The 27,392-nt window shown below is 32.1% G+C and overlaps 4 protein-coding genes across 4 annotated transcripts; all 4 read right to left on the reverse strand.

Moving 5' to 3' along the window:
• Positions 1 to 8,483: 8,483 nt before the first annotated feature.
• On the reverse strand, positions 8,484 to 11,132 carry PBRP (plant-specific TFIIB-related protein). The gene is made up of 3 exons (XM_028058994.2): positions 10,456 to 11,132; positions 10,003 to 10,161; positions 8,484 to 9,613 (listed from the first exon to the last, which is right to left on the reverse strand). Exons 1-3 carry the CDS (start codon positions 11,029 to 11,031, stop codon positions 8,861 to 8,863), a joined length of 1,488 nt encoding a protein of 495 aa, XP_027914795.1. The 5' UTR covers positions 11,032 to 11,132; the 3' UTR covers positions 8,484 to 8,860.
• An 870-nt stretch (positions 11,133 to 12,002) lies between these two features.
• Positions 12,003 to 16,784, reverse strand: LOC114173501 (uncharacterized). The gene is made up of 3 exons (XM_028057950.2): positions 16,261 to 16,784; positions 15,945 to 16,160; positions 12,003 to 12,344 (listed from the first exon to the last, which is right to left on the reverse strand). The coding sequence occupies exons 1-3, from the start codon at positions 16,486 to 16,488 to the stop codon at positions 12,270 to 12,272; spliced, it is 519 nt and encodes a 172-aa protein (XP_027913751.1). The 5' UTR covers positions 16,489 to 16,784; the 3' UTR covers positions 12,003 to 12,269.
• A 4,278-nt stretch (positions 16,785 to 21,062) lies between these two features.
• Positions 21,063 to 22,793, reverse strand: LOC114173502 (spindle assembly abnormal protein (DUF620)). The gene is made up of 3 exons (XM_028057952.2): positions 22,379 to 22,793; positions 21,872 to 22,213; positions 21,063 to 21,754 (listed from the first exon to the last, which is right to left on the reverse strand). Exons 1-3 carry the CDS (start codon positions 22,691 to 22,693, stop codon positions 21,275 to 21,277), a joined length of 1,137 nt encoding a protein of 378 aa, XP_027913753.2. The 5' UTR covers positions 22,694 to 22,793; the 3' UTR covers positions 21,063 to 21,274.
• A 1,332-nt stretch (positions 22,794 to 24,125) lies between these two features.
• On the reverse strand, positions 24,126 to 26,089 carry LOC114174619 (putative polyol transporter 6). Its single transcript, XM_028059447.2, has 2 exons — positions 25,910 to 26,089; positions 24,126 to 25,800 (listed from the first exon to the last, which is right to left on the reverse strand). Exons 1-2 carry the CDS (start codon positions 25,998 to 26,000, stop codon positions 24,392 to 24,394), a joined length of 1,500 nt encoding a protein of 499 aa, XP_027915248.1. The 5' UTR covers positions 26,001 to 26,089; the 3' UTR covers positions 24,126 to 24,391.
• Positions 26,090 to 27,392: the final 1,303 nt, after the last annotated feature.

Here is a 27,392-nt window from a genome sequence, read left to right on the forward strand (position 1 = left end):
AATTGATTTTTAAATTGATAATTAAAATAGTTTTTATCGTAAATTGGTTTCTAAGTTGGTCATTAACATTAGCTATTATAAGGTTTTGACTACCAAAATAATTGGTTTTTAAACCGACCACTAACATTATCTATTAAGGTTGTGGTTACCAAAATAATTGGTCTCTAATTAGGAAATTGGTCTCTAACATATTTTTGGTTACTAAAATTGATCATGATTTAAGACTTCTTTTGTAGTGGTACTTATATGATGACAATAATTTATATTTTGTATGGTGACAAATTTAGCACATATAGTTTTAATCTGAATTCACACAATAACAATTATATATTTATTATATTTTTAAGAATGATTGTACGCTTTTCAATATTCATATATCACGTATATATCACGTATCATATCTTATTATTTTCAAAATAAACGTATTGAAATATCGAAGTATCGAAGTATCCGTGTATCATAGAGTAGTCCTATTTAATATTATTATACTTAATTAAGTTTAGTGAAGTTTATAAATTTAAGTATTTTAATTAAATTTTTACTAAACATTTTTTGTTGTATTTAATATTCAAAATATTTATACTTATTCTTCTAATTGATTTTATCATGTCAATTGAGATCATGCAAGTGATACTTTGCACATTATTGTTTTTGTTTTTATATAAAAAATTGGTTAAAGTATTATTTAGTTTCTATTTTCATTCTGTTTTATCAATTTAGTTATAATGTTTTTTCTTTGTTTAATAATATTCAAATTTTTGTTTGTTAGTCTTGTTAAAATTTAATTAACACTATATAAATAATTAATCGATAGTTAAATGTGTATGTTATGGGTTAGTTATGATATTTTTTTTTTATTTTTTTATTTTTTTTATTAATTTTAATTTGTCTTAATTTAAAAAAATTCACATGTTATCGTGTTAAAGTTAGTGCAACATGTTATTCTTAGATTTTAGTATCTTATATTCATATGTATTCGTTTTTTTTTACAGTTCAGTTCCAATGTTTTTTTTATTATGGAACATTTTTATTGTTCTTCTGAGACTAAATTATTTTTTATATAAATATAATGATATTTTTATTAAAATTTACATACTAAAAATTTTAATGTATTTAATTGTTTAATTGATTTTTATAAAAATCATGTAAAGCATTAAATTGTTTAATTGATTTTTAACTTCAAAATCACATAAAATATTAAATAGTTGTATTGATTTTTAACCTAAAGTTCACATAAAATATCATGTAATTTATGTAGTTTTTAATTTCTTAAAATTTTAAATCAATGATGTTAGTTCTCACTTTTAATTTTTTATTCTAATTTTAGTCTAACTTAATACTAAATTAGAAATATTTAATATAAATAATAGTATAACATTCAATAAAAAAAATGGTCTCAATTTAAAAACAAAACAAAAAAATTGCTCTACCTTATAAGAAACGGACAAAATTGAATAAAGTAATGAATATAAAATATTGACACGTAACACTATTACACAATACTCGATGCACATAAACATTTTTTTAGTTAAGAAAAATTTTTAAAAAATTGAAAAAAGTCAAAAAAAAAATAATGAACATACATGTGGCATACATTGTCCTGTTAATTATTTATTAAACAGTATTAGTAAAAATGACTAAATTAAACAAAATTAACTAAACTTGAAACCTTATTAAAAAAACAAATTATTAAGACTAAATTAACAAAGTCCAACAAAAATAAAAACTAAATTCTATGATAGAGAAATATAATATGAGTATCATATACAATACTATCCGATACAATAATTCATCTTATCTTAAAAATTATAGGATATAACATGTTTTCGATACGGTAATTCATTCTATATCAAAAAAATATACAATGTTATTATAATTTTCTTTAAATCATGCTACAACTGAAAAATTATTAATATATATATATATATATAAATAAAATATACTAAATATATAAATTACAATTGATAAACTGTACTTATAAACAATTTAACAAATAAAAATTATAAATCATTGTTATTACTTTTAAATAATAAAAATAGTGTCAATTTCAAATCTCTTATGATGATTGACTAGCATTTAAGAAAAGAAGTACTAAAAATATAAAATAATTTTTTTTAACAAATAAAAAAAACTGATTAATAAATTAAAGATAATAGTTGAATGTATTTTTATGTGGGTTTTAATATTGGAGTTATTAATATTAAAGATAGTAATGTTAAAACAATAAAATCAAAATCCTTTCATAAATTAAAGTTTGACCGAACCATATATAATATTAATAAAATACTTAACATTTATAAAATAAATAACATGTAATCTACGAAATAATAAAATACGTAATACTTATAAAATAAAGTGCAAATTCATGTACGAAACAATTATATAAATAAATATCAGCAAACTTTAATTAATCAGTGAAGCATAAGCACGAAGTCATAGTGAATTTTAACTGTGAAGCATAGACACAAAGTCACAGCGAATTAGAACGTATCCATATCACTTAAGTCCTTGCATCAGAGACTAAATTAGTATTTTAATTTAAAAAATAAAAGAAGGAAAAATTATATTTTAATATCTTGTATTTTCTCTAATTTCCACGTTACTGTTCTTTTTAATAATAAAATATTATATTTAATTAACAAATATAAATATAAAAAATTAAGAAAAAAAGGTTTTAGAGTTGTTAAATGGAAGTATAAAAAATAGTGTCAACATAACATGTCCTTGAAAGAACGACTTCATTACTTCTTTTGTGTTCCAAATTTAATTGTTTTTAATTGAGTTTATATTATGATTTATTAAGTCTCCAAATTTTTTATATCTTTTAATAATTTAGTGAAATATTTGATTTTAAACTATCAAGTAAAGTGCAAAACGAACTTAGATAATAAGAATGTAAAGTTATTGAATTTTAATAAAAATGACATTGTTATTTTTATAAATTAAATATTAAAACAAAAATCAAATTAACTATACGGAGACACAGAATAATGACATTAGGTTTAGATATTTAAGGTTCCAATCATTCTTTTCTTATTATACTGTACTTGAAATTACAAAATCAAATTGTCACTTTATCTCAAATGAAGATAAAAATTCAATTAAAAAATATATTTTAAATACTCATAGAATATTTTTTTAATATAGATTTAATTAAAAATACTCAAATCTAAAACTTAATTAAACCCTATTTTATTTTATTTTTTTGGACATGGAAGTAATGACAATACAAAGTCTAAAACCTACTTAAATCATATTTTAATTTTTGTGAGATATGCAAGTAATGACAATTCAAAATAAATGCAATGTCACCTAAATAACAGAAAAATCAAACAACTCCATCTAAAAATGTAAAAAAAAAAAATTAACTACTATGAAATGTTGATACCATGATATGAGAACAATTTTTGAAGGATTTTATCCTCAGTGACTATATCCATCGGTAAATTAAGTGATTATTTACACATGATATTATGTACAGATTTGAAAAAGTCATTTATTGAACAAAGTAAGAAAAATAGTGTAACCTTCTTCTTTGTTCTTTCCTCCCCAAGAGCATGTTTTAATCTTCATTCTTTCTTCATTTTTAATTTATTTATTCCTTGATTGTAATTTTGAATTTTGTGTGACACTTATGTTCTTCTTCCTTCCTTTATTGTGATACTTATGTTTTTCTTCGTTTCATTTTTTATTGGTGAGGCTTGCATAATGGTGTGCTTTGTTGCAATCATGTCTGTAACATTCATCATCACAAAATTTGACTCTAGGTTTTGAAAATCCCAAATTTGAAAACAAAAAGCCACTCAAATTTAGAGCTTATGTTTTACTTTGTTTGTATATGGATGGATATATACAAGACATAATTGGTTATATTAAATGCGAGGAAATGATACTCTAAAATCCTTGCTATTGTATCGAGAGGAGAAGGCAAAGCAACTAAACAATAGTAAAAGTACCACGACTAGAATTAGAAGTAAAAAAAAATCAATTATTGATTATAACAAAATCGATTTTCGATTGTAACAAAATCGATTATCAGACATATTATATATATATATATATATATATATATATATATATATATATATATATATATAATTACATATATTTTAAATTTTTTAATTTTTATACAAAATTAGATATATATTTTTTTTAATTTGAAATATTTTTATCTTTAAACTTTACTAATGAATGAGTATAGTTATGTAACCAAACGAGGTTAAAATTTGCTCATATGATAAATAACAATATCATGTATTAACACATATGTGTTCATGTCAATGACCTCTCCTATAATCAACATCTCACAAAATCGAAGACCTACGAGTCTTGAAAGAATTCCAAAATGTGGTCATTCTACACGAGTTTTTTTAGTGCAAAGAGGAGGACGTAATTGTCCTAAGAGTCCTGAAAGGATTCTAAAGTGTGGTCATTCTACACGAGTTATTTTAGTGCAAGGAGGAGGACGTAGTTGTGGTGCTTGAGTTTCTCATAAACGACCTTTACTACTATGATAAAAAAAAGGTGGTGTTGACGTCGTTGAGGTTAAAAGGTGGATGCTACAAGCGTTGACTGTTGTGTATGAGTGCCACCAGAATATGATAGTGCATGTAGACTTGAAATTAGCAAATTTTTTTGTATTTGAGTGCTTAAGTTAGTTGATTTTTGACTAGTTCAAGGGATAAAGTTTTCAACTTCGTTTTAATCTAGTCTTGGTATTTCTATTTTTTTTTATGGAAGTATGTTGGTTGCAAATATTCACTATTTTTATTTGCTGTAGAATTCTATAACTGATAGTTTTGATATCTACCTAAAGAATTATTTGAATTTGGATTGAGATGGTGAGAAAAAGCATCATTTTCATGTAGAGGAGGCTCCGATGATGGAGGGGTTTGTGTTGAGGAGCAAGTATGTAACATTGATGTAGAGGTGGAGAAGAGTGCAAGAAAGAAGGTAAAGGCCATGAAAATGAAAGAATGAAAATGAAAAGAGTGACAATGCATTTACCACACCAACAATATTTTAACATCATTTTATCATTAAAACTACATTCATTACAAAAAAAAACTAAAATTATTGACGAAATTTTATCGACGGATATGTTTTAGTGGATAATTTTGAATTACCGACAGATTTTATCGACGGATTATCAAATTATCGGCAGAATAATCTGTTGGTAAAATTCGTCGGTAATTCAAATTTTTTTACTGACAAATTTATCTGTCAGTAAAAGGAGCAAAAAATTTCCCGCTCAAATTTGTATTGTCGACAGATTATTTCGTCGGTAAAACCCGTCAATAATTTAAAAATTTTTTATCGATGAATTTACCGACGAATAAATCTGTTGGTAAAAGAAGCGAAAAATTTCCTGTCCAAATTTGTATTGTCGATGGATTTTTTCATCGATAAAATTCGTCGATACTTACAAAACTTAAAATCCGTCGGTAATTTAATTTTTTATCGATGAATTTACCGACAAATTTATTCGTCGGTAAAAGGAGCGAAAATTTTCGCGTCCAAAGCTCACCTTATAAAAAGACGAGAAGAAGAAGAAAAGAAGAAGGAGAAGAAGAAAAAGAAGGAGAAGAAGAAGAAAAAAAAGAAGGAGAAGAAGAAGAAAAAAAGGAGAAGGAGAAGGAGAAGAAGGAGAAAGAGAAGAAGAAGAAGGAGAAGAAGAAGAAGAAGAAGAGGAAGAAGGAGAAGATGAAGGAGAAAAATGAGAAAAAGAAGAAGAAGAAAAAAAAAAGAAAAAGACGACGGCGACAACAATGAATACGACGATGGCGAAGAAGAACAAAACGAAAAAAAAAATGAAAGAGAGAGGAAGAAGATGAACAATACAAGTTACTTACCAATGGAATTTTAGGTAATTGACGAATTGTTTGATCTGCAATTACTGACGAAACATGATTTTTGTTGGTAAAATTTTACTAACAAGAGTTTTATTGAAAGATTTTTGACCGTTAATCCATCAATAATGTTGATTTATTGATGATTTAATGACAAATTTTGATTGTCGATAATTTCAGTTTTTTTTTGTAGTGATTTATTTATTGTTAAAATTTAAAAATAAAAATAGTTTCTTATTTGAGAATGGGATGAAATCCAAATTCGCATAAAAATTAAGAAATTAAAATCATATTTAACGTTAAAAATAATATTATTATTAATTATATTAATAATAAAATTTATAATTTAATCACTCATATTTGACCAATTAAAATGTTTTTTTATTTAAACTAATCACTCATATTTTATTTTAATTTAATTATAATTACTCACATTTTATTTAGATTAATTTTATCAAATATTTTTTTATTTTAAATGATAACTCATTTTATTTTAAATTAATTAAAACTAATTATATTTTATATTAAATTAATTTTAACCACAGGATAAAATTATAATCTAATTATTTTATCAATTTAAAATATTTTTTTATCTATAACATTCATCAAATACTCACAAAATTTTATAAATTTCTCTTTCATTTGTTATCACTTTTTTTGTTTTCTTTTCTTTAATCCAACCAATTTCACATTTTATCTTTTTTTTTTCTTCCATTTATTTACAACATTTCCCCTCATCAAGATCCAAACACCAAACACAACATCAGTGTGACATTGATAAATGTGTGTTTGATTTAACATCTTAAAGCTCAAATCTAATTTTACTTTAGATCGAAAGTTATAAATAATGTTTAATAATATTTTTTTTCTATTTCTTTGAGTCAAATGTAAGTTGCTTTCTAAGCAAAACCATACAAATTTTTCGTTAAATAATTTTTTTTATTTCATTCAACTCAACTTTTTTTTTTTAACAGGAACCCAAACACATCCAAGTAGTCGAGAAATATGAAAAAAAAACATGATTTCTTGTCTCAGCTGAGTGACACGAAAGGTCATGTAGTCACACTTACTGGTTTGTCCAAAAGAAAATGTTCTTTTGATATCCAATAGAATCACATGACAACCACTTTTAGAGATAATATAGTAATTAAAAAAATGAATTTTTATTTATAAAATAGAACAATAAATGTAAAGTATATGTAAATTTATGGAATCATAGACAAACACCCATATTTTCATCCAACCCCTATCCTACGCTTATAAAATAGCATTTTTACTTTAAAATATAAAATAATTTAAATTAAATCACCTAGAAGAATAAAAATAATATGTCTTTAAGTGTCAAATAGAGATAGAAAACTAGAGAGGTATTTTTTTTCCAAAATGTGAAAATAGAGGAACCCTCGTCCCAAACTTGAGACTCTCATTATTCTAAGTCTAGGACTACGAACTAAAACATCCCAGCAAAGCCTCCAAAGACTACGAGGAGCAAAACATCACAAACGCAATCTCACCCATTTGAACTGTTTCGTCAAAGCTCTTCGCTCTTTTGAAGCTCTAATCTTGGGAGGCTGAAGTACTATTGGACCAGCTAAGTAAGCCTCCGACGAAAATGACGAGCACATCATTACAACCACTATACCTTGCCCATCTGAACTGTTCTTCAAAGCTCTTCTTTCATTCGGAGTTCAAACTTTAATAGACCAATGTACTATTCGATCAGACAAGTATCGATGAATGAGTTTAGGTTCTCTTTGCAGGGTTAAACTTACTTATCCTTTGGTTCGTCGGAAACTCAAACTTCAGTCAAGGACCGTTAGTGTTTTTTTTTTTATCATATGGTTTGATTATAATTAATTTAAGAGATTCTAATTATATATATATATATATATATATATATATATATAAATCATTTGATACCACTTTTATCTTCAAAATTTAAGATAATGATATTATAGATCTTTATTTTTATATAGTATGATGTGGAGAGAATCCCACGTACAACAAATATCCTATTTTTCCTACCTTAACTATCAAATATCAACTCCGATTCGCCAATGATATTTTCATGATCATTTATCAGGTTAAAGAGATCAATTCTTTTAACTGTATATAAGGGAACCATGTTGGTACTTGCCTTATTTAAGAAGAGTACATGATTTTTAATTATTTTAAAATTTTCATTGTTGTATACTTTTTTTAATACATTCATTACACACACAATTTTCAACTTAACTAATATCAGAGACATAATAACTAAATAAATGAACAGGAAAATACGAGGACGCAAAGTGGGTGGAATAGGAATAGGTATAGAAATAGGATGGGTGTAACAGATAACCTTGTCTCATGGTACCGATGCACTTCTTACTCGACCCGCTATGGATGAACAACCCTTCAGAATTAAGTCCTCGAGTAGAGTAGAGATGAGATGAGAAGAGGGGCACGAAATACACATAGAGCATTAGTTTCGGGTTGTCCTGTATTGAAACAGAGATGAGATGAGAAGGGTCACGAAATACACATAGAGCATTAGTTTCAGATTGTCCTGTATTGACTCCGACATTTGAACGAAATCTGAAATCAGATACATGGGACCGTGACTTCCATAATCAAAAAATCAACGAGTTTGAATGATAAGTCGAAATGCAACATGTTAAAAATTAGAGTTTGGTTACCAGTTACATCCATGTAAACAGTTGTTGAACAAAAAAGACATACATTCTTCCTTAATTTCACGCTTTGGAAGATGTGAACCCTAATAGCAGTGCTTTGGAAGATATGAACCCTAGTAGCAGTGACACAGACAGGTTTCAAACCCTTGGTGTTAAGTTATCAATGAATTTCTAGCTCTAAATACCACACCCAAGTTCACACCACAGAATTGGATCAAATGACATAATGTGTATATATACAATAGATTACTTAAAAGCGACAAACTAATTTTATACGTGCTAGGTTAGGTGTTGGCACAATAACCTATATTTTCCCAACCGTTGATTCATTGTTCTTCAGTGCTCCGGATAACCTGGCATTATCTTAGGTGACTGTCCTAATCGAACATTTGAAGGGCCAGCTGAAGGGGGAGCTGAAAATTGTCTCATAACAGAACTTGCACTCGAAGCAGGAGGACTGCAAAGTTGGCTTGATTTTAAGGAATTACCGTTTGCAGAACCATTTGTATCCTCTGCCATGTGTTCAGGCTGTTGGTGGCTTCGCTGCAAGACATCAATATCCATTCCTTGTAAGACATTCTGATGATTGTGGGTACCACTGGGAAGCTGGGATTGCCAAAAAGCTGACTGTTGATTCAGCGTGGAATGACTTCCATGAGCATTGCTTTTACCTTCAGCCTCATCCTTCACTCTAGGCTGATGAACTAGGCCTGAGACCTCATTGGGTTTGCTAGGTTTAATATCTGTCAACTTTTCTGAGTCCAAAGAAGAAATAGCCTCTACAGCATCCGCCTTAGCTGTTGAAGTACGGCCAGAAGCAATAATCGTTGTGGGAAATGCCCTCTCTGGAGGAACAGCTGGGGTGTAATTAGAGGGAAGCAAATCATCCCAATTTTCCAATAGTTCCTTGTACACTTTACGGAGAGTGACTTCAGTAAGACCAGTCACCTTACAGATTTCTGCCTGGGTTTTGCGTTTGTCTTCAAGTTGGCAAGCCAAATATATAGCAGCAGCTGAGATGCTAATAGGATTCCTGCGAGTACAGAAGCATTTGTTGATCACGACCTCTCCAATGTGAGTAGCCAGTTCCTTAAAAAAATTGTAGGACTTGTTCTCAGAATTCTGTAATATATGCTACAGAATAAAATAATGCACCAAAATTGGTGCTTAGACAACAAAGTATATCCAAATGTTTACCAATGTAATGAATACACATCACCAATACCAAAAGTATATCCTGTCACGGACATAAATTCTTTATTCTGTCCGTGTAAAACAAAGTTTCAGTTTACAAAGAAAATAGCAACGAAAAAAATACTAGAAACTTGCAAATGCAAGAGCAGGAGAGATCGAGCAGTTATTTATTTTTATCATGGAAAAATTCAATGAATCTTTGTTTGTGGGCATAAATAAAACCTTTCAAGATTTCAAAACAAAATGACGTTGAGGCCATGAAATTTGAATGTGGTCGTTGATACCTGGGCAGATTTATTGAGCTGAAGAAGCGTGCAAAATCTTGGCATATGAACTGAAATGGAATTGCTGTTAATAGGTTGACTTAGCTGCAAAGCCTCTCCCAGTATCTTAATGTATTTTCCTATCTCCTTTTGCGGCACATTGGCTGCAATTGAAATTTCCTGCCATATCACTACACAAGCATCAATATTACTGATATCAAAATAAGTTCCATGTTTTGAGCCATCCAATATACAGTATTTGCCTACTGAAAGCAAACTCAAATGCTAGCTACTTTTTTTGAGTGCGATGACTCTTCCTTCACACATCCCTAAAAACGACCGACCGTTGATTTTCACTCTAGTAAATGCACGCGTTCATTCATCAGGAAAACACAAATTGAAATCAATCGTTGAAGAATACTAATTAGAAGAGAAAAAAGAAATGGAAAGTTAGCATAGCAGAAACGTAATGACCTGAAGGGTTCTGGGCTCTTGGGCCTCTCTGATGGCCTGAACAAGAGCGGCAGTAGCAAGCGCCTCCACACTGCGGTTTCTCAAACACGTGGCGGAGCAACAATCCCTGAACAACTGAAAAGCGTGGTCGGAAATGTCGCAGTCCAACCCTAGAATTGACGCCACATCGATAATCTGCATGTAGGCCCTCAGATTATCAACCACAACCGTTGACGAAGAAGAAGAGGAAGAGGAAGAGGAGGATTCCAGAGTGCGTTCAAGTTCGGCGAGGTGGCCGGAGAAAGAGAGGGAGGACTGAAGGTAAAGTGGGCTGGGCTCGAGGGACCACGTGGAGAAGGCAGTGATGAAGCCCGTGGGCTCGAAAGGGTCCTCGTCGTCGTTCTGATTGAGAGGGAGAGGGAGATCCGATGTAACCAGACACAGAGGGTTGTCTTGGGCGCGCATGTGGAACACGTGGTGAGGATGCGACTGTCGTTCCTCCATCACGCGCCCACAAGACGTGCACTCCGTGATCGAACGCCCGCCGGTCGTGGTCGCGCAGCGGCCCTGCGCCGCCGAGCAATACGGGCACTTCATTTTTCCTACTGTCTCTGAGTCTCGCCGCTTTTCTTTTCGCACCTTATTACTGCGATTCTCACCGACTCACCACCTTTCTTTTGCACACCGGCCAATCAATTGATCTCCTATATTTGAGTATTTTTAAATTAAACTTTTATTAACTTTTATTATTTAAAATATTTAATGTTTGACTTTTTTTAATTAGAATAACATGATTATTATTTTATATTTATTTGAAAAATAAAAAATGAAACAATTAAATAATTAAATTTTAAGTTGATGATAAAATTGAGTGTATTTAATTTATTTCTATTAAAAAAATAACAATGACCAAGGTGGTGATAGCAATGTCACCGTAATTAATAAAAAAAAAAATCAAATTACAACTTGTTTGAAAAATTTATAATTTTTTAGCACTCAATATTTTTATTCGTGACTCATTTTAAACATAACAAAATAATTTAATGAAAATTTAAATATAAAATTAAATATATTTTTAATTTTTAAATTTATAAGATTAAATATATTTATAATCTTTACATTTAATGTGATATTTGATTTTATTCGATTGTTGTTTTGTATTATAATCCTTTACATGAAAAATTAGAAAATGACTTGATCAAATTTTAAGTCTCTTAATATTTTTAATTAAATTTATTTTAAGAAGTTCCATTTTATTGAGTACCTAAAGTCTTCGTATTTTCCAATTGATTTTCAAATCGTCAATTGAAATAGTATGCTCATTTGATTTTGTAATCTCAAAACATTACAAACTTATATTATTTAAAAAGTAAAATTCTAAAACCTTAATTATCTTTATCAAATGTTATTATTACAAAAGAATCTTAAAATTAATGTAACATTATGGAATCCATTTAAAATAAAATAAGGCCTCATAAAAGCCTTATAAAACCTTTCTTATTGGAGATGTTATGTTTAAAAATATATATCATGTTGTGTACTAACCTCACTTGCTGTAGTCAAGAAAATTGATAAAACATCGAAGATTTATAATTTAGATGCTCAGTTGACTTTGTCTGTTCAAAAGTCGTCTTTCAATTTACCTCTCCTCACTTCGTGAAGACTGAATAAATTAGAAAGAACCACAGCCTAATAAAATACATGATTATCCCCGTTGATGGAAACGTGAAAATACGAGTGTGAATTCGTCTGTCACTATCTCTTCACAATCTTCTAGTAGCACTCCAGCATTTTTAAGTATAGGTCAGACGCTTGAATGCTCCACACACTAAAAACTAAGCACGCCTCGACAATGTTGCTTCTTTTCCTTTATCAGCTTGATCAAGGCTCTTGCTGAATTCTCGGGCACTCTGAAATGGTACAAAATGCACACATCAGGCTACGATGTATGCAATGGAATGACAACATTTGAATTTGGGAAAAGAGTAAGGTTTCACATATGAGTCAGACCAACAATATCTGTTGAAAAATACGACCACTATAAAACAAAAAATCAGCTCCTACATCTGTACAAGCAAGCTCTAATCTAATTCACTTATTTTCCCCAAAAAGTAAAGTAATATAAACTAGTCAAACCCTTAACAACAATGGTCAAATACCACAAGTAAGAAAGTATCAAGTAATTAATATCAAGATACCAGAATAATTAAGCAAGCTAATCTACATCTACATTAAAATTCAATTGTCAATCCCCTCTCTGCCTCTGCAAATGCTGTTTCTACCTTGAGTCACACGATGATCATATAACCTAAATTAGCTACCAACAGCAGAAAATAGAAAAATAAATCCCAAAGGAAGACCAATGAAGTAAAATGCAACACAAGAAAGCCAATAAACCAGCAATATCCTTTTTGTTAAGTACCCTATTACAGTGTCGTTGTCTTAATTGAATCTCCCAATTCAACAATCTAATTGAGAGCTACTTTTACTTCTTTCAATTATCCATCACCGATCCACTTTGGAAAAAAGGGGGAAAGCTCTCAATTAAAGAACATTGCAAGTTCGACTCAAACGAAGAATTTCTGTTAAACAAAGTAAATTTGCCATAGAGCCAGGATTTCCTTCTGAAAACATAAAATTGAGAAGTATTTTTGCATTTCAAACTAAACAAAATAACAAAGTATCTAACTACTCCATTTTTTCTTTTTATTTAATGTGGATGTGGGTTAAGGGATTGACATGGACCAATTGGTGGTGACAATTGACAAGTATAATAGTCATCACCTAATAGAAATAGATCAAAGGAATGATGAAAGGAACTTCAATAATGACCTTTTTCACCCTCTTTCGATTTCTCATGGATTTTGAAACTGATGCAATTAGGCCCCACAACATTTTCTGCTAATACAGCCCACTCATTTGCTAGCATGGAGTTGTATCACACCATCTCCATGTCAGCAAAGATATTGGCAAGAAAGTTTGCATCAGCCATTTTGCAGACATGGTACTAAGCATAATAATTCAGAGGTCACAGATCTAAGCAGTTAAAACCAAAATTGAACTTTGTCAAACACAAGAACCAAACATATAAAATCAAGATGTACGAACCCCTTAAACTCATAAGCTTATGTTTCAAATTGAAAATAAATTCAATAATGTAGCCAAAACCAATGTTGTTAAAATTGAGAGTACACTAAAATACTGGTGAGAGCAAGGGAGACACAGAGGTGGCACACACGGCAGACCAGGATCGCAGTTGCTTGTGAAATCAGAGGATAGTGCACCACGTGGATCCATTTGAGCAGTCAGTTCAAGTTAAAAACAACCATTTGTTTGCTAAAATCCTAAGCCAAGAAAAAAACCCAAATTGTAAAATGACCCTTTTCCCCTAGGGTGATTCCATTCACAAATCAAAATGTAACAAAAAAAAACTCTCACCGCACTCTCATCTTCGACAACACAACCATCACCATTGTCAACCATCACAGAACTGACATTGTTTTTTCTGACACTAGCTTCATCGTCATCAGCAATCGTAGCACTCACAATTATGATGTGATCATCTCCAACTCTCGCATCAACGCTGGCATTGCCTTCATCTTTGACACTGTTTCGTATTTTTTCTTCTTAAGTCTTTCTTCTGCTCTTGCTGCCATTTTGGAGAGTGTTCTGTTATGTTTAATTGTGTTATGCATTGGATCTTATTGTGAGTTATTTCTCATGTCTATATTATATCTAATTCATACACAGGTCAATAAATATAGTTTTTTGTATACTTGTAACTCATGAGTCGAGTTACAATTTTTTAGCCGCGCTCGGATCCTCTTACAATCCTTGAATTTGACAACTTTGGCCAAAACATCCAAGTCAAGAAAGACTCCTAAAAGGGTACTCAACCCAGTTCATCACAAAGAGCTATTCAAAAAATTTAATAGGAGTAAGACAATTATACTTCCATAAATTCTTAAAAGAGATTCAGATGAATAATGTGCGGCTTTTATGTGAAGAAACGAGATGGAATTAACTCAGCAGGGGCAGAAACAGGGGATGATCAGAAGGAACCATGGTCACTCTCAAATTTTTTAAGCTCACTATATTTACCATAAATATTGTGATCCCCATAAAATATGTGAAAAAATATTACTTTGTTCTTGCCTAAAGAAGTTCTGGCTCTATTCCTGGCTCACAGTATACAAAATAATACGCATGCAGCCATCAATGTGTTTTTATTGCTTGACAAGTCATACAAAGCACAAGCTTTGATAGATGTTTTTCATGCTTTGGTTACATTTTGATGTTTGTATTTTGTAATTCAATAAGAACTCTTCAAAAGAACTCATCCAATCCCAAACCATTATGAAGGGTTCAACAAACTCCACAGGTTTAAGATGTCCTATTAAATTTTTAGAATCTGCAGATGGATAATGTTGCAGTTTATATTAAGAGACAAGAAATTATTATCCCACAGGTTTAAAAATACACACCTGCTGCTAATATAATGAAATTACACTGCCTGAACAGGATGGGCAAAGCACGGGCTTTGTAGAGAGCATTTACACCGCTCTTGTTTATAGTTTGTCTTGTCTGTTGGAGAATACCCTTACCCTCTTTCTTGTACTTTTACTCTTCTCTCTCAAATAATCACACAAACCCAGATATCACAAATGCAAAAGCCTTATGAAAATAATGGAAAGACAGAAGGGCAGGAGGAGCATTGCTAATTTGTTAGGCGATAGTCTAACCAGACTGCTTAAAGGTAAAAGATGTTAGTAGATTATTGCAGCAATATTATATTATCCAACCAAAGCTCGAAATTAAGAGAATTTTAAATCCAATCAAGCGTGTCTATTTCACCATAATGGCATATATAGCACTGCTCAAGAAAGTTATCAATAACTTGTAACTTAAACCTCCTTAAACTGAATATCATATCATGCAAATCGTGGTTGTAATTTGTACAGAATATTTTTGTATCAAAACAGATAAATTATAACTGATCAGTCAGCATAACCGTAAGCACCACCATACATGAGTCCTAGAAGGAAAAAGATGCCGCTTAATAGGTGGATTCGTATGTCTTTCATTTCAAACTGTTCTTCACCTTTCCTTGGGCAAAATAAACAGCGTAAAAAGTACAGGAGATTTCCTACCCAAGAAATGCCTTACATAATCCTCAATCAATTTCCAAACAAAGTAAACTATCCTCACAAAATTCCCGTTTGCAAGAAAGCTAATGAATACAAACAGATCATAATAAACTTCTCAACAAGCATTTGTAGAGAAGAAAATAAAGAGTAAAATGAATCAAACTTCCGTGAGTTAAGTTATGTTCAAAAATGGAGACAGTTTTCCTGTCCCTTAACAATCACCACGAGTTGTGAATCTACACCTACTATAACTAAGTGAGCAAAAACAATACCCTATGACAAAACTGAACCCCTATCTAAAATAAAATTGGAGAGTGCTGAACGAGCAAAAAAGATGGAAGAAGAAGAAGAAGAAGAACGGACCGTAGATTGAACAGGAGGTGGATCAAAATGAATGGAGTGAACAGACATCTTAGCTATCTCGGTAATTGCAGCATCTCTGACCTCAGCCACATCATTCGTCAAATCCTCATAGGCAGCCTCGAAAGCCTCCTGCCAGAACCTCGGCAACCTGATCCTGCGACTGTTGGTGTAAACATCCCACATGTGCCTCACCACCTTCTCTCTCTCCTCCATTTCCTGGGCAAAACATCAAAACCACACCCATCACATTGCGCTGCACACCCTAATTCACTCACTTATAATAACAATAATAATACTAAGGCCAAAACAGACTCACGAGAACATCGAGATCGTCGTGGATGGGAGAATCCATATCGTTGGAAAGGGAATTCAGAGTGCCGGACCAACGCAGAGAGACGGTGCCGGTGAACATCGACCAAAACGCCAGAAGCAAAATTGCCGCTAATGCCCAAAACTTATACTTCCCTTTCCCAAACAAACCCGAATCCAATGGTTCCTTCTTCGCCACCGCGGTGGTGGTCGGAAGCCCCTCCTCGTCCTTCATTTCTCTCTCGATCTAATTAATTATTTGATGATGATAATAATAAGAATAATAATCCCTAACGTGAATTCAGGTAGTGTATGCGATAGTGTTTTTTCACACGAGACGCGACGCCACTACCTATTACGCTTCACCTTCATCGCTTTCGAACTCGATCGGATTTTCGAAGAGGGGAGAAAATGAGTGCGATTGGTAATGCGAATGGATGGTTTGTTTTATTTGTTTTTGTGTTTGTGATGAGATTTGGAGCGACCGTGTTGTTACTCAGATACACTGCGATGCGGTTGCGGTGCAATAATAAGAAAATGACGGATTTGGTGTTTCCTCCTACGGAAGGGACAATGCTACATCGTGTGGGCCACCACTTTTTATTACACTTGATTTCTTGACTTTGGTCGTAGATGATATCGGACAATCATCACCGTCCATTTCACGCAATTGCATTCCGCGTTTTAATGCCAATACTGGTATCCGTTATTGCTCCTTGTGGCAACCGACACCCGACGGCACCGTCTAATAATATATTCTTTAGGTGTCTCGTATTGAAATTGCAATTTAACATTTTTGATATTTGTCTTCTTGAATTACTAACAATAGATTAACAGGGTGACTATGAATTAGATTTTTAATGATTAATTTATTTTTATTTTATATCTAAATATTTAGATCAAATATTTTACCTAAATTTATTTTTTAATAAAACTGGTTTGACTTTTAGATCCAAATATTTTCATAAAGATTTAAATCTAAATTTAAATATTTAGATCAAGTTTAAAATTTAGAATCTATTTTTTATGAAACAAATTTAAATTGATTTTTTTGTTTTAAATTAAGGACTGACATAATTGAATTTAGTAGAATTATGGTCAAGGAATTTTAATATGGGACCGACTCGGCTGATTTTCAGTCGTGGCCAGTTCAGTCAAATATTGGTCGATGTCGACTTGGTCGAATTTGATCAAATTTTGGTTAGGGTTGACTTGACTAATGTGAACAAATTTGGGTCGTGACCGAGACTCAGTTGAATATGTCCATTTCAATCAAGCCTGACTCTGTAAAATTTGGCCACATACAACTGAATTTCGACCATGGACGACTTGGTCGAATACAACCAAATTTGGACCAGAGCCGAATCAGCAAAATTTGGTTGGGATCAACTTGACTGGATTTAGCTAAATTTCGGTTAGGGCGAATTATCCTAATACAACCAAATTTCGACCAAAGTCGACTCAGTCAAATATGGTCAAATTTGGACTAGGGCCTACTCAGCCAAATTTCAGTTGAGGTTGACTCAATTGAATTCGTCGGTCGTGGTCGACTGATTACATACGACCAAATTTTGGCCTAAGCCAACTCGACTCAATTTGGATTAGGGCTGACACGGCTAAATACAACAAAATTTCGTTCGCGACCAAATACAACTAAATTTTGTTTAGGACCGACTCGATCGAATACAGCCAAATTTGGGTCAAGGTCAAGTCGACCAAATTTTGATCAAGGTCGACTCGACTGGTTTCAATTGAATTTGGCTGAGGCCCACTCCACTAAATACAACCAAATTTCGGTCGTGACCGGTTGAACCGAAATAGTCAAGTTTCGTTCGGGGTTGACTCGGCCAAATTAGGGTCAGGCCGACTTGGCCAAACTTCCGCCAAGGTTGACTCGACTGAATGTCGACCAAAGCTGACTAGGCTGAATGCAACCAAATTTTGGTCGCGGCCGACTTGGTCGAATAATGCCATATTTTGTCCGAGGTCGACTTAGCCCAATGCGGTCAAATTTGGATTGCATCGACTCAGTTGATACGACCAAATTTAAGGTAGTCCATCTTCACTTTCATCCTAACTTAACTAAAATTTTAAATTGAATTTTTTGGATTATCTATATTTGAAAACCTGGATTTAGAAAATGAAAAATCAAATATAATAAAATGAATTTAAATGGATTTGATTTTTAATAAATTAAATCTGAAATAGATTGGATCAAAACAAATATAAATCGGATCAAGAAAATTGGATTTTTCGCCATCTTTTAATATCACTAAAATTTAATTTAATTATTTAAATAAAAATTATATCAAGTTTTCGTTAATGAAAATGTTTAATTAAAGTAATATGTTCATAAATTAAGCATTTGTGTGAGTAAGTAACTATTTTACTCTAATAATATGATTACAAAAATATATCTGAATAGAGAAATTTTTTTATTAAAGTAATAAAATAAAATATTATATATCATATAAAAATCGTTCAAATGACCATTAGACAAAATAAAAACGGAACTTTGCTGTAAAGATTTTATGTTTTTATATTATTTTTGTTTCCTTTGATTTAAAATCAAGAGATAATCATTCCTATTTATTAAATAATCAAATATTGAAATAATAAAATAGTAATTACAAATTTTTAGTTTCATTTTACCAATTAATTGATATTAATTTGCTAACAATTTAACTAGTTAATACATAGGTATGTTGAGATATACTGGTAAATCTAATTTGTATAGCTTACTCAATCTAGATTTCCTTTTTCTTCTCATGTTGATTTTAGAAATTGAAAAAAATATATATTCTTTTCCTCTAAAAAGCTACCTACACTACAAAGTATGATGGAAAATTTATTACATAAATAAATATAAATAGGTTTAATTACTCGTAAGGTACCCAGTTTGGGTCAAGGGTGTCAATTTGGTACCCAAATAATTTTAAGTGCATCAATCAGATCCATTTTCATTGACACCGTTAAAGTCATTAACGGTGACGAATGAAAAGAGACAGTTTACACAAATATTTGACACGTGGTATGGCAATAATTTCTGACGTGATATTTGGAATAAAAAATAGAAAAATTGTAAATGAATTAATTTTTTTTTTAATTTTGAAAGTGCTCTTATTTGAAGAAAGGAGAAAAGCTGAGTGAGAAGTGAGAAGCTGTCGAGTTCAGACGATTGGGGTTTCTACAATTCGAAGGGAAAATCAATATCTTGCCATTTCTTTTAGGCTTTCTGGCAGAGGAACTGTCGAGTTCATCATTGAGAAAGGAAATGGTTCAACATTTTCCCCAGTTGGTGGAAAGCAGAAAAATACAGCCACTATTTAGGTATAATTAACCCCGTAAGTTTTCCTTTGTAATTTTCCACTGGTTATTCATTTGGTGGGTTCATGTCTCTTAAAGGATCCACAAGAAGTAAGAACAGGTTCATTTTGAAGACTAAATCAAAATTGCAGTTTGATAAATGGAGCATGAATAATAGAAAATAACTATTAATAATTATGCAGTATAATTCCTGTTTTTAAGTGTTGGTACTTTACACGTCAAAGATTTTTAGATTGTTGATCTAGTGGAAACTAATACTCACACATTCCCATTCTCCAGGTGATGGATGGAGCCTACAATGGCACAAAACTCAACTCTATCAACCAAGCTATTCTCTCAGATAATGGAGGTGATAAGAACAGTGGTTACAGTGTTCCCTTGGAAATAATGCCCTTTGGACAATTTGAGCCCCTTTACAAAACAACATTAAGGGTGCAGGTATGTTCATAAAAAATCCATTACAATAACATAAAATAAAGTAAATATAAACTTTCAAAGCAATTATACTGCATCCACACCCACTGCATTGCATCCAGTTTACACCAAATCAAAAAATTTTGTTCAACTTACAGACCAATATTACATTCACCAAACCCAGAAAATATATAACCCCTGTTAAAAACTTAATCCTTTTTTCAGACACCATAACTGATTTTTTCAAGAGCATAGATTTTTATCCTTTGTCTTCCTATGGTTGCATCTCTTTCATTCCCATTATCTTCGTTGAACCACTTGAAATAATTGCATCCTTTAGATTCTTTATTGTCATCACTTTGCTGGTTACAAAAAATGAAACCCACAAATACCAGATTGGAAAACGCACAACCCTCACTGTGAGACATTGAAAAATTGATTGAAAAGCACCTCTTAAGCTATGAACCACACACCATGAAACCACCTCTTCAGGTATGAACCAGCAACCAGATGGAGAGGAAGAAGAAGATGATAAGGAACTATTAAAGAGTTAGGGCAAATTTACACTTCACCATTCATTAAATAACCCCTGCACACATAACACTGTACAATTAATTTTTTTACACATCTTCTTTCAATGACACGTATCCGTTACGTTATGCAGTTCCACATCACCACAATTTTAACGCCGTTTCTGACAATCTAACGGGATGCACCTGATTGATGCACTTAAAATTATTTGGGTACCAAATTGACACCTTTTTTTCACGGGGTACCAATTTGACACCCTTAAACCATATAAATAATATCCAATTTTTCAATCTGAGTACGAATATATATATATATATATATATATAAAAGAATCACCATGAGAATGTCTTGTGTGTCCAATCTTAGTGGTGAAATATCTAACTAAAAACACATATAGTGTCTTGTGTAATTTACCATTAATATAAATACAGCATTGCTAAAATATACAATATTTCTCTAAAACAAATGAAATAAAATTGTGGCAAAAAGCGGTTTGGTTTACAAAAATCACAAATGTTTTTTAATGTGCATATTTTTGAATTAGTACTCAAAAAATCTAATGAATCAGCATCAGCATCATGGTTGTCATTACAAAATATAAATATATTTTTTAGGGTATTACATATTATTACAAATGTATTTTGTATCTTTCTTAAGTTTGAGAGAGATAGAGAAAGCTTTGTTCAATGCCCAAACCCCATACATTAAGATCTACCAATTACAAAGCTTTTTGTATACGGCGAAGCATTTTATGTCTTTCCTAAGTTTGAAGGAGGTAGAAAGCTTTCAGCATTCAAACCCCAGACGTTAAAATCTACCTCTTCGATCTTCCATCTCTCTTCCAATTCTCTTTTATGGTTAGATGATTGTTCACCGTATCTGGAAACAGTAACTCGAGTCTTCCCACTGTGTGACACGTTTATCCCATCTACGTACCTGTAATCCTCAATCACTGATTCTAAACTTGTTTCCCAAAAAATGTCGTTGTCGTCTTTGGTTCTCATCGTGAGTAATCTTGAATCTTCGAACTGAACCAAGAGACCAGATCGCTGGCTAAAATAGCCCCATATTGTGTGATGGATGATCTCAAAGTTTGGTCCGCTTTGGGAATCACGAATTGCTGGACTTGTTTCCAATTTCAAGATGAAGCACTCTTCATCATTGATTATTTTCTCTCCTATGCATGCAGCGTCCAAAAATAAGTTAGCCGTTGCCCTTGGATCCAATCCCTAATAAACAAAAGCAATAACTTAATCATATCCAGAGCTCTCAATGTTTATTATTTCAACAACTACCAATAATAATCAATGATGTTTGGTAGTTAAAACATCATAGGATTAATGTACCTGAAGGAAACGACGTAGAGGTCTAGGAGCACCTCTTGAAACTGGTGTCTGCTGGTTAGAAGAATGGCGCCAAGAGACCTTGCCATTGCTACCGCAACAAACCTTGCACCCTGACACAAGAATCTCTAAACACCACAAATCGGGGTCCTTCTGCAACAAAACGAACCCTCCCATCTCTTCCGAGGTTTTCTTCACCTCAATGGTCTCACAGGTCTGGTGAAAATCTGACGCAGCAATCTTTATCTGCCCAAGAACACACATACTATCCACCGCATTCAATGCTGGCTGTCCTCCCGTTGCCGCTATATACTGTTGTACTATATACTTTGCCGTTGATGCTTCCTACACCACAATCAAATAAATCAACACACGAAAACCAAATCATAAACAAACAAATGCATGTAACATATACATCATATTCTGATCTGAGATTGATTGACACGTAAACACTGCATGCATGTCAGATCTTAAAATTTGATTAAGGAAAAAAAAGGTGCATGTTCTTACGATGGAACTATCTCTGACCGGACGACGGACGGAATGACCTAATTGGACCTGAAGAGGGATAAGAGGGGAGCCAACGAGGTAAAGCAGAAAGCGAAGCTCATTTAGGCGCGCTGAAACTGTGGGGGTGGACAATTTGTCTTCTGTTTGAGCCTTCATCCACGTTAACATGTTTTGCCACCGCAACGTTACGTTGCTTCCCATGGGTGTGAACATTTCTTCGGGTATTGGTATTTCGAGAACGGTCTCCAACCCATCTTCTCTATCGATGTTCGGACAAAGCCTCCTCAGGGATGACTTTGCAGCCGGCTGTTTCATCAGTTTATTATGTGTGTCGGTCTCTGTCGGTGTTTTAACGTGGGTGTTTGAGAGAGAGAGAGGGTGTACGAGGAATAAGTTGATTGTAGAGGTGAGAGGAGTAAGGAAAGAGAGAAAAAGGAAGAGGGTCAGAGTCAAAGGCTAAACACATTTGTATGTTGTTGTACCTGTGGTGGGGAAACACGAACCTATCTCGGGACCAGAATGAGAGGGTGTAGGTGCTCATTGGCCTAAGGCTATCCTTGCTTGTAGGAACACTGTGGCCACAAATTGTTCCTCATTTTTGTGCTCATTTTTGCGATGTGGAAAATGTTTATTCTACATCACTTACACTAAATGACAACTCATTTTAAAATATATTTTTAAGAAATTAATATTTTGTATTTATAAAAAAAAATAATAAAGAAACTAAAGATTAAAATAATAGATATAGAACGTACATAAAAATTTGTTGAATGTAAAAATAATAATATTTTTTTGTGATTCAAGTTTCTGTTTAAAGGTTTTTAATCCATAAATTTTTAAAATATTGTTTCTGTTTATCGAGCTCGAATTACATTTATATGAATTATAGTTATTCAACATTATTATTATTATTTTTCTAAGTCTTTAGTTCTGTATGAAATTTGGATTCATTTGTTTGGTTTTTTTAAGTTTGTTAATATTTTTAAAATATGCGAATGATCAATGATTTTGAAGTTTTAAAATATATTAATTTTTTTAATATACTAATATAATATATTTTTAATATTTAAAAAATAATACTAAAAAATTTAATAAAGAATCTAGACCAAGGCATCCTAATTCCCCGCAACACACAACGTTAATCGCTCTCTATCCTTTTTAATATTTTGCGTCAGAGTGTTTTTTATTTTGTTTTTCATTCAAAAGGGTTTTTTCAAGCACAGCCTATAAAAGAAAAATGTAGAAACATTGAAATGGTTAAACATTTCGAGATTCTTGAAGTATAAATTTCTAGAATATATATATATATATATATATATATATATATATATATATATATATATATATATATATATATATATTAATTATATGTGTGTGAGAGAGATGAGTGATAACTGGCTCACGGATTCGTCTAATTATATTAATTAAGAGAAGTACTAAGGAAAGAACCTTTATCATTAAATAAAATTTATTGGAAATAATAAATTTAATGAACTAAATTTCTTATATTTAACAAATTTCCTCTCATATATAGTTTATAATTCTTAATAACTTCTATTTAATTATTTGAATCAAAGAATATGAACTAAATAGAATATTTTATTGCTACTGTAAATAACTTCTATTTAATTATTTGAATCAGAGAATATGAACTAAATAGAATATTTTATTGCTACTGTAAATAACTTCTATTTTATTTGAATCAGAGAATATGAACTAAACAGAATATTTTATTGCTACTGTAAATCAGATATACAGTATGTATAATCTGCTGATAAAAAATATACACACTTTTGTTCAAAAAAAAAATCTTATCTCAACTTAAACAACGAAATACTGGCTAAAAGAAGGTGGTTGGTTGAGGGACTTTACACTATTGGACAGAAGTGTAGCTCATGGTCACAATTGAAAGGAACAAACTTTAAGGACTTGTTTCAAATAATTTTTAATGCAGAGTTTTTGAGATGACATGCCCCTCCAAGACTTCACAGCAACAAGTTTGAAACACACACACTACGCATTCTGCTCCGGCTCGGTGGTTTCTGTAGTTGCAGCAGCAGCAGCAGCATTCCTTTCTGTCTTTTGGCCGAAAACCATCTCCATCTCTTCCAAGGCCTTGCCCTTGGTTTCGGGCAAGAAGAAGAAGAAGAACAACATGGCCAGAATAGATGTACCAGCGAACAAGAAAAAGGCACCCCCTATGGTGATTTTTTTATAGATCGAAATAAAACTCATGGAAATAGCAGCATTGGTGAGTCTGTTCACTGCAACTCCAATACTTGCTCCTTGTGCTCTCAACCTCAGAGGGAAAATCTCCGAGCCATACACCCATGTCACAGGTGCAAGTCCAAGATTGAAAAATGCAACATATACATAAGTACCCACCAAGCTAAGAACCAAGGCCCATGTCAGCTTCTCATGGGATTTATCCACCATTGTCAAGCTGAATCCCAACAAGCTAAGGCTAACAATCATTCCTCCAGTGCTTATAAACAAGAGGCGTCGTCTTCCAATTTTGTCAAGAAAAAAAGTGGCGACTATCAAGCAAGACACTTTTGTAACACCTATTCCAATGGTGGCTAGCAAAAGCTTGTCCTTACTGGTAACACCAGCTATCTTGAAGATTCTGTGACTGTATAACATAACAGCTTCAATTCCAGTTGCATGCTCGAAAAAGTGAATCCCCACTGCTGCAATCAGCATCCGTCGAACAGCATAAGAAGGCCTCAAAATCAGCTCTTTCCAAACCCCTTCACCACTGCTATTTCGAGACAGTTTAACCGTTTCCTCAGTGCAATTCTCGTCGATCCCAGCAGCACTCTTTATCTCCCGGAACCGAAGCTCAGCTTCTTCTTCACTGTCTGAAATTTTTACTAGAACTTTCTTTGCTTTTGCCAAATGGCCTTTCACCACCAACCACCTCGGAGACTCCGGCATTGCGAGAATTCCCACCGCCAAAGCAAGTGAAGGAGCTGCTGCAATACCAAGCATCAATCTCCATCCAAGCTTCAAAGGCAATTTCCCTAACAAGTAGTTTATGATGTAACCAAGTAAAATTCCAATGCCAATACAAAGCTCAGGTAGGGAGCTTAAAAAGCCTCGTGCTTCAGCAGAGGAGATTTCTCCTGAATAAATGGGTGCCATCAAAAGAGCAAAACCCACTCCAAGACCAGCAACACACCTTCCCGCCATTAAAATTGCATAGTTTGGTCCATATCCCATGAGTACTGAACCAACCAAGAAAAGGATGGATGCTAAGGAAATTGTGTAGCGTCTTCCAATGATATCAGCGGTCCTTCCTGCAACTAAAGACCCTACCAATGCACAAACGTTCAAGATGCCTGCAAGAAGTTCTTGTTGGGTGTCACTGATTCCTAGCTCCTCCCTTATGAATATCAGTGCTCCACTCATAACACCAGTGTCTAAAAGTCACGTCCATTTTTAACTCAGTCAGAAACACTATATATATTTTTTTACCAAAATAAGACAGTGTGTGATTTGTTAAAAGAATTGAGAAGGAAATGAATATACCATATCCAAATATGATGGATATCATGGAAGTGACCACCGAACATAATGTAGCATATCTTGAACCTTTGCGCTGTCGTCTACCTTGATTCATGATTGTGTTTCTTCAGTTATCGAGTAATGAATAATAATCGTGTTTCTTTGATCTCTTGCTTCTCACAATCACTTTGAGGACTGGCCAACCAAACAATGCAATGAAACCTGTTTAGATTAGATATAACGTCAGGGCTGATTCATCAACTTCTAATGAGAAGCTGAAGGTGTTGCTTTATGGTAAAGCAATGTAATAAACATATCATTAATCGAAAATACTAGGCTTTTTGATTTGTTTCCAAGTAATCATGAAATTTTAACCAGTTTATAAAATCCACACGGAAAAAAATGGAAAAAAAAAATTGTTTCCAAGTATTAATTATAACAATGGAAAAAAAATCTTTTTTTTTTGGCATAAATAGAAAAACCACAAAAACAAATATTTTATTTATGATAATAATCAATGTCATAAATATGATTAATTGAAAATAATATATTCTAAAAAATATGCTTCCGATTTTGGTATCTATAAACAAAATTCTGTATTTAATCTTTCAAAAAATTATATTGGTAATTCAAAGAAACAATATTGGAAAATTCTTATTAGTGATAGATAACAAAAAATATTTTATTAGAGCATAACTAAATATACTATAGAACTGCATTAATTTATATATCTTATATAAGAAATAAAAACCAATAACAAAAAATATATTAAATAGTGTATCACTACCATGTATAGAGAAGGTTGTTCACATCCAGAGGGGAGATAATGGTATTGAGATTTGAGTGAAACAAAATCTGATACGCTGAATTAATACACTGACAACTAAAAGGCTAAAACTACAAGAATGAATGAAATTATTATGCATTACCATCAAAATTGAATGAGATAATATTATACTACTGAGCAGAACCAAATCATCTTCTTCAAATAATAAGATCAATGAAGTGTGTTTTGGTTTTGACACTTTGATAGGGATGAAAACTTTTAACACTTTTGTTAAAAGCAGGTCGATCGTGAAAGCGTTTATGTTTGTATTTGGTAATAGAAGTATATTTATATATATACGCGTTATAACAGAGACAACTTCAGAAACATTATGAACGTAAAATATATAAAGTGATTCGACATGAAAGAAGAGTAAATATATATGAACGTAAATTATCAGTTATATATATTTCTCATATACGGTTATGGGCATGGTTATGGCATATGGTTATTGGGAGATTATGGTTCTATATGGTTATATGACATTAGTCTTACACATATAAGACCTTAGACACCACTTTAACCCCAAAACCTTAAGGCAATGTTGTTATGGGTCTTTATTCTTATATAGTGTTTTAACTTTGTCTTTTCTATCCAATGTGGGACTTTTTGACTCACACTTGGACTATTCCCAACATCTCCCCTCAAGGGTGAGTCCCTTGTTTTTTTTTCTTTTTTTTC

This window comes from Vigna unguiculata, chromosome 2 (assembly GCF_037176805.1).
Source record: "Vigna unguiculata cultivar grain cowpea cultivar isolate G323 ecotype 2 chromosome 2, ASM3717680v1, whole genome shotgun sequence".
NCBI lineage: Eukaryota > Viridiplantae > Streptophyta > Magnoliopsida > Fabales > Fabaceae > Vigna > Vigna unguiculata.

Bases quoted from the DNA above. Each gene is read 5' to 3' on its own strand.
- LOC114174619 (XM_028059447.2), bottom strand. From the start codon at position 26,000: ATGAATCAAGGTAGACGACAGCGCAAAGGTTCAAGATATGCTACATTA. The intron at 25,801-25,909 runs GTATATTCATTT...CGTGACTTTTAG, and splicing joins ATCCATCATATTTGGATATG to ACACTGGTGTTATGAGTGGA.
- PBRP (XM_028058994.2), bottom strand. From the start codon at position 11,031: ATGAAGTGCCCGTATTGCTCGGCGGCGCAGGGCCGCTGCGCGACCACG. The intron at 10,162-10,455 runs GTCATTACGTTT...GTGATATGGCAG, and splicing joins AAGAGCCCAGAACCCTTCAG to GAAATTTCAATTGCAGCCAA. The intron at 9,614-10,002 runs GTATCAACGACC...AATTTTTTTAAG, and splicing joins AGCTCAATAAATCTGCCCAG to GAACTGGCTACTCACATTGG.
- LOC114173501 (XM_028057950.2), bottom strand. From the start codon at position 16,488: ATGAAGGACGAGGAGGGGCTTCCGACCACCACCGCGGTGGCGAAGAAG. The intron at 16,161-16,260 runs GTGAGTCTGTTT...TGTTTTGCCCAG, and splicing joins ACGACGATCTCGATGTTCTC to GAAATGGAGGAGAGAGAGAA. The intron at 12,345-15,944 runs GTCCGTTCTTCT...GTACCATTTCAG, and splicing joins CACCTCCTGTTCAATCTACG to AGTGCCCGAGAATTCAGCAA.
- LOC114173502 (XM_028057952.2), bottom strand. From the start codon at position 22,693: ATGAAACAGCCGGCTGCAAAGTCATCCCTGAGGAGGCTTTGTCCGAAC. The intron at 22,214-22,378 runs GTAAGAACATGC...ATTGTGGTGTAG, and splicing joins CGGTCAGAGATAGTTCCATC to GAAGCATCAACGGCAAAGTA. The intron at 21,755-21,871 runs GTACATTAATCC...TTTGTTTATTAG, and splicing joins CTCTACGTCGTTTCCTTCAG to GGATTGGATCCAAGGGCAAC.